The 7635-nt window shown below is 33.5% G+C and overlaps 1 protein-coding gene across 2 annotated transcripts; it reads left to right on the top strand.

Moving 5' to 3' along the window:
- The first annotated feature begins 4117 nt into the window (after positions 1–4117).
- LOC113734603 (uncharacterized) lies at positions 4118–7383 on the top strand. 2 transcript variants are annotated; one of them, XM_027261204.2, is made up of 3 exons: positions 4118–4363; positions 4711–5562; positions 6739–7383. In XM_027261204.2, the coding sequence occupies exons 2-3, from the start codon at positions 4744–4746 to the stop codon at positions 7150–7152; spliced, it is 1233 nt and encodes a 410-aa protein (XP_027117005.1). In that variant the 5' UTR covers positions 4118–4363; positions 4711–4743; the 3' UTR covers positions 7153–7383. The 2 variants fall into 2 exon arrangements, with proteins under 2 accessions (XP_027117005.1, XP_027117004.1); XM_027261203.2 differs by having other exon boundaries at positions 4136–4363; positions 4714–5562.
- The last annotated feature ends 252 nt before the right edge of the window (positions 7384–7635 follow it).

Genomic DNA, 7635 nt, shown 5'->3' with positions numbered 1-7635 from the left:
TTAAAATAAGACGAAAATGTAAAACTGAAAATATCTAGCAATTGACTATATTCTTTTCATAGGGGAAAAAAAAAAAACTGCATAGGTAATGTTTTGATATTTGGTCATGAGATCATTTTTTGATTAATCTTTTTAATGCTGGCCTATTTATAAATTTTTTTCCTATAAGTAGGCTTTACATGCAAATCGCATGTAAAAAATTTTAATTTAAAATACAACTTGAACTACATCATGTATTAATACATAATTCCTAAAAACATTGCTTGACTTACTCAAATCTGTTTTGCAAAATTTTCTAGGCATAAGTTACGTACCAAAATCCTATGAAGTGGTTGACGTTACTAAATTTGAATTAAACACTGCCTTTGCTGCCTTACCACCACTTGTGTATAGAAAAATATGGACTAATATTGGATGGCCATTTGGTTAATTTTGTTTATATTTTTTGGATTAAAAATTCGCTTTTAGTTTGGATCTTTGGTTAAATAATTATTAAGATGCACAGGTAATGTCATCAATTTGTGATCATTGATAGGGATATCTAACATTGTCAAGCTGATAAGAGAGGTAAGTGAGGTTTTAAGAATTTCAAAAATGTTAAGTGATATTAGAATAAATCTCAGAGTAGGCTACCAAATTATCCCATTTTGAAAACATGTAGGATGATGAGCTCAAATGAATCGAGTTTGAGCTTTCACAAAGTTAAGCAAGTTGATCTCGAGTTTTCATATCCATGTTTGATCTAGCTCGAGCAAGAGCTCCAATAGTGTTAAACGTATACAAGTTTGAGCTCAAATATAAAACTATTAGATATGGAGTTCAAGTATAATACTATTTGAGCTCGACTCGATTACCGTCTAATTGTAGAATACTCTTGAGCACTGGGTTGTCTTCTCCCTACTTGTCTACCGATATTAGTAACAATAGTAAATAATTCCTAACTTTTGAGGGAGAAGACTACTAGTAGAATGTAAGTATCTATGGTGTCAATTGGATTTTTTGAGTTGGGTTTTAGCAAGTCTAAACTTGGCTCACAAATTATTTGAATTTTTACAAAGTTTCAAGCTTATCTCACTCTATTATATGAGATTTGAGTTTAAATCAGGCTTGACCCAAACTTATAATTAAATACATAATTATATATAATCTATATTTTATAATTATTATTAATACAAATTTATATATAAATTATTAGCATTTTATTAGCATTTGATGTTGTAATATGTATAATTTTAAATTATAGAAATTATATATATTACATATTTAATTATACTCATATATGGATCGAGCTTTAATTGAATTTGAATCTACTATGGTCCAATTTTGGTTCACATTTAGTTTGAGTTTAATATTTAGATTTAAGCTCTGTCCGACCCAATTAAAACTTAGATTCAGTGAACTTTTTTCTGATTGAATGGGTGGACTTTGGGTCAGTTTGATCTCATTGACAGTCCTAATCTACGTGGTATTGCTGTAAGTTTACTTAACAAATGAAATGGAGTTTATTAATAAGATTGTCTTGGTTTGAGTGTTGTGCAGTCGGATTAAGCATAGCTGCTGATAGTTTCGTGCTTTAATGTCTATTGTATTATGGTTATCGAATTGTTTTCTTTCAGTTAATTGTTGTAGTCTTTGAGCTTGAAGCTTGAGGTTGGAAGCTAATTTCTGGTTACACATGTTGCTTTACTTGATAGCCATAATTTAGATCTGCTGGATGCCACTTTTGCTAGTCATGATTAGATCTAATTAAAGGTGTCAATCACAATCTAATTATGTTGATTTGCCCATATTCGCTCACTAATAATTCATCTAAATCCGTCCATTTATTTTTAATTGGTTCAAATGGGTACTCAATTAAATACATTTAATTGGTGGGTAGTGGGTTGATTCGACTAGTTCATTTATACCTGTTTAAAAATAATTATACATTTAAATTCAATTTTTAGTGAGTGTTAAGTAAATAAATTTGAATTTTTATCAATCTAGTAACAATTAAATATTATTTCTTGTAAAACAACATTCGAAGAAATAAAAAAAATAACTAGAATTCTAAGTGATTTATAAATGGATAATTGAGTATACTCATATCTATCTATTAAATGAGCATAAATGAGTATCCATTTGTGTTCATTTATATGTTTATTCTTTGATAACAAAACATATTTCATTAACGACTAGAAATCATCCAGCACGAATGACATACATCGTTGCCCTAATAGTAGATAAAAAGACTTGAAAAATTAAAAACAGATCTAAAAAGTATCATCAATTTTAAAATCATTTTCTTGTTGAATAAATCATTATCCTTCACTTTGTGCATGTTGCAATCATCAGATCTGCTAATCAATGGTTATAAGTTCCAATAAAGATAATGAGATCTGCCGATGGTGACCCAAATCTGAAATAAATTCATATCTGGCAACCAAATTTGAAATAAATTCAAATTTAAACAACAAAACAAGGGAAAATAGCATAAAATCTCACTAAGAATTCCTAGGAGAACAAAAATTTTCACTAGAAACCCTAAAAGAAACAGAGATCTCTCATTAAGAAAATTTGGGAGAGATTTTATTAGGAAAATAACAAAAACATAACCTATGGGAGGGAGATTCGTCAGGAAAGAAAAGGAGCAGTAGAGAGAAGTTGAAAAAGAGGAGCAGTAGAAAGAAGTTGGAGGGTTTGTTACTTGGCTTATTTATGTTCATTTATTTAAATAGACATAAATGAGTTGATTTAATTATATTCATTGTTCAATTATGACTCGCCTAAACTTGTTCGAATTATCCATTTTGATATCTCTAGATCTAAACACTTTTTTTTTACATACATTAAATTGCTATAATACTTTTTTTAATCAAAACTCCAGAAAATAGCAATTAAAATGCGCTCTATTTTTTAAAGAGAAACTTAATGTTCTCTTAATGAAGTTCAAATACGATAACGTCCACAAATTATTTCAAGAAATGGATTGAAATGTCTAAGAGAAAGTGATAAATTTGAAAACACTCTTCGTGGATTCAAGAAATGGATAGAATACTATCGATGTGACGTGGCAAACCAACTAACACATTCGACTGCCACGCGTATTTACAAATACTAACCAAAACGACAACGTCTTGATACACTATTTATCAAAACGACACAACTTAACTGACACATCAACAAGAATCTACCAAAGGAAATAGAATAGAGGAGAATCCGAAGCCAAAATTGAATTCCTCGCCACACTTGTTGAAATCGGCGATTTATTGGCGACCGATCTCAGTCCCTCGAAAGTCACTCGGTTCACAAGGAAATTGTAAATCGATTATCATAAAGTAAAACCTAATCCCCAAATCTGATCATGCAACGACAATTTCCTAGTAAGAGGTTTTCTCCTTCTTTATTGAGTTATTATGTCGTTTTTTCTAATCAAAGTGCTAATCTAATATTATCAACTGATTAAAATTTTTTTTATTTTTTTTGTTAGAGAAGAAATTATTTTCCTGATAAACATGCGGAATATCCGTTGTTCATAATTTTCACTAAAAAAATACTAAAAATTAGTATATATAAACTTGTTGTGATGTTCTCAAGTTGGTACAAAAGTTATTATTATTATTATAAAAAATAAGTTATTTTTATGATTATTATAATTTATTTAGAATTTTATATAAACTTGTTGTGATGTTCTCAAGTTGGTACAAAAGTTATTATTATTATTATAAAAAATAAGTTATTTTTATGATTATTATAATTTATTTAGAATTTTAAATATCTTAATATTTCTTGTCCAAACTGATTAAATAAAAACTACTAAAAGTTCTTTCAACTCTATTATCAATTTTTTAATTTCAATTAAAGAACCACATCGACCAAGTTTATCAAAATTAAGAAATAAAATTAATGTGCTGTGACAATTAAAAGTCTACAAGAAAAGGGTAAATTTACAATGAGATTATATTCTCTCTTTTTTTTTCAAAAAAAAAAACACTATTATATTTTGAAGTGGGTTGTAAAAGTTAGAAAAAAAATATCCAGGAGCCAAATGAGATTTTCCAAAGTTTAAAGGCGCCAGGTGATATTTCTATAAAAGGGGCGATTGCTTCTTTTCCTCCGTAGCCATCTCCTTCCCCGAGTCCGCCTTTCATTCTTCTTTCCTCCCTTTCCTCTCCAAATTTCACCGCCACGCCTGCATATAATATTAGTATATGAAAGCCTCCTCGTCTTCTTCGCCTCGCCCTTTTATTTTTCCTTCTCCTTCTCTTGAATCTCTGCCACCCACTTGCTGTTTAGTGAAAGAGTCTCCAAACAGAGAATTTTGGGTTAAAGATTGATCTGTTATTTCTGTCTTCCTGTACAATTTCTCATCAATTGGACACGGGTAAGTTTTTATTTTTTTAATTATGGAGTATTTTTAAAAATTTTATACCCTAAAAGCCTCTTAAAATCATGGTGTAAGCCTCCGTTCATGAGTCGATACGGGTTGACTCGGCCGACTCGGCCGCTCTTTTGAACCATGATTGTCACTTTGATACTTGTGAACTAAACTGTTTATGGATACCTTTTTCATCAATGGAGAGACTGCTAATGGGTTTATAGATTCAATTCCATATTTGTTACCAAGAATGTTTTTTTTATCTATATTTGTGTTGTCAATAACAGAAGGAAATAAAAAAATTTGGTTGGGTATTGTGTTCTAATTCAATGCCATTTTCATGATATCAAAAGCAGCCTAAAAGCATTTGGTTTGGGGGGTAATTAATGGACATACTGAAGCAGGAGTTACTGAAAAAGCGCCAGAGTTTAGCTGAAGAAACAGGCGGGAAAAAGTTCTTTAAGAGATCAGAAATAGAACAAAAACGGCTGCAGAAACTCCGAGAGGAAGAGAAGCGCGAAGCAGAAGCTAAAGCCCTCCGTCAGAAGCAGCAGAAGGAGCAAAATGAGGGCTCCAAATCCAACAGCTCATCCTCAAACCGTGACACAAAATCCGAGATCCCTGAATCCTCTAAAGCCTTAACTGACGAGCAAAAAATAGACGAGCTCAATCTCCCGAGGCAAGAGGTTATCCGCCGCCTTCGTTTTCTCAAGCAACCCGTGACTCTCTTTGGTGAGGATGATGAGGCGCGGCTTGATCGGTTAAGATTTGTGCTGAAAGCAGGATTATTTGAAGTTGATGATACTGATATGACGGATGGGCAGACAAATGACTTCTTGCGTGATATTGTCGAGTTGAAGAAGCGGCAGAGGAATGGAATTCTGAGTGATAGGAAGAGGAAGGCGACTCAGGATGCGAATGAGGACAAGGAAGGGGGAGGAGGAGATGACGATTTGAGTGGGGATGAGGCGTCCTCTGGTGCAGATCATGACAAGGATTTGAAGAGAATGAAGACAAATTTTGAGGAATTGTGCGAGGAGGATAAGATTTTGGTGTTTTTCAAGAAGTTGCTGAATGAATGGAACCAGGAGCTTGATGAGATGGGCGAGGCAGAGAAGAGGACGGCCAAGGGCAAGTCAATGGTTGCTACTTTTAAGCAGTGTGCTAGGTACTTGAATCCGTTGTTCAAGTTTTGCAGAAAAAAGGTGAGTTTGATGCTTTTCTTCCTTTACACTGTCAATATTTGTTCAATTTGTTCATTGGAGTAATTATATTGTGTATTTTGTAGTTGAAGCTTTGCAGGTGTTGTTATGTTTGGAACCTACGTTTTGTGCCTTTTCGTCTTCTATTGTTTGCTTGATTAAACCATTGGAAGGATACACTCTTTAATATTAACAAACCCCAGTCGGCTTACATTAAGAGACAACTGCCTTGAGCACTCTTGTATGGAGCCAAGAGAGGCTGATATGTTTTGTTATTCTGTGGAGATTTCTTTTGGTTGTCTTTGTGTTTTATATGATGGATAACTTAAGATGCATAATAAACTAACTAGTTCTTTGATGGCAAGCTTTTCCAACCATCTTGACAAAGATGTCTTAGAACGTGCTTAGTAGTTATTAGTTGCTGATGATTGTTTACTTCATGGGCTTGATTCGATTAGTCACTTACCTGCCTCTAGTGCTTACCATACTGACTGAAAATTCAAATCCATTGTAAGAGTAAATGATGTAGAAAAACAATATATCTGCCATTGTCTGTAAAAGACAAAGGTCTGTTATCACTTATGTTGTGACTAGTAATTAACATGTCAAATTTTGATTAACAGGACTCAGTTGAGAATGATCAACAGGTTTTCTTAAAAGCAGAGAAACTCAGTGTGGGTGCAATAGGCCAGCTGCACTTTTGAACATATTGAATGTTATAGTGCTAGATCAATCTCTTCAGAGCCTCTGCCTTTTTAGTTTCCCATTCTAGCCGTTTGCCTTTCTGGGCTGCTGTTTTCATGCATTAAATTCTTGTTTTGTCCTTATTTCTTTCTCAGAAATTCTTGCATGACTGTTCTTGTTTTGGCTGGTGGGGAAGGGGATAAGGTTGGTGAAACAGAAAGTATACAGCACGTCCCTGTATTAGTATTTTAAAATTTAGTTTGGCATGACCATGTATATTGTTTATGATTTTATTTGATAAATGCTAGCCTTACTAATGTGTATGTAATCCCTCTATCCAGAGGGATGGCATTGCAGTCTGTATATGGAGTAATTGTTACTGGAAATTTCCAATCCATCGGGTGAAAATTAGCTAAAAATGTTCTATGTTCTTTCAATATTCCTTGATGACTGCACTTTTACTATATTGTGATCATCAAACATTTATGGATATAGGTTCTTCCTGATGATATAAAACAAGCATTGATGCTGGTTGTTGACTGTTGCATGATGCGAGACTATCTAGCTGCAATGGATCACTACATTAAATTGGCCATTGGTAATGCACCCTGGCCTATTGGTGTTACTATGGTTGGTATTCATGAACGTTCAGCTCGTGAGAAAATTTATACCAATAGTGTGGCCCATATCATGAATGATGAAACAACACGCAAGTATTTGCAGTCTATTAAAAGATTGATGACATTCTGCCAACGTCGTTACCCCACTTTGCCTTCCAAAGCAGTTGAATTCAACAGTTTGGCAAATGGTAGTGACTTACAGTCTCTGCTAAGGGAGGAGAGGTCGTCTAGGGCAAATCACGAGCCAGAGGAAAGGCTTCAGTTGATGGCTGCTCCAAAGGACAGCTAGTTCAGACTCACAAATCTTAGTCATTGGTGGGCTCTGTTCTTTTATTCCTCGCTGTCTTATTCTAAGATTTACCCTGTCATTGAGCTAGTTTCCATAGTCAGGGATGTGAAATGACCGAGTGATAGTACATGGTACTTCTTATGCTTTCACCGTGACAATTTCTATCTTCAAGTATTGTAATCTGTACAACCTCTTAAAAAAAAACAATTTCTGAGTCGGTTTACTTGATCATCCTGTAGCATCCATGTTCTCTATTCTTTACGAAGAAAAGTGACTAATATCTACTATTTTGTGCTTAATTATGAGCGGTAAATAGTCTTCTCTCTCATGATCTGCAGGAATTACATGCGAGTTTATAAAGTTTCCAAAATTGCTACACATGCATGTGTCATTTGCATGAACCGATAATGGACAAAAATGCTACTTATTGAGTGCGTGTTGCCCAACCGACGATATTCATATTTTTCTTGCATATTCAAGTAT

This window comes from Coffea arabica, chromosome 3c, assembly GCF_036785885.1.
Source record: "Coffea arabica cultivar ET-39 chromosome 3c, Coffea Arabica ET-39 HiFi, whole genome shotgun sequence".
Lineage (NCBI taxonomy): Eukaryota > Viridiplantae > Streptophyta > Magnoliopsida > Gentianales > Rubiaceae > Coffea > Coffea arabica.
This window is presented reverse-complemented; position numbering and strand designations above follow the sequence as displayed.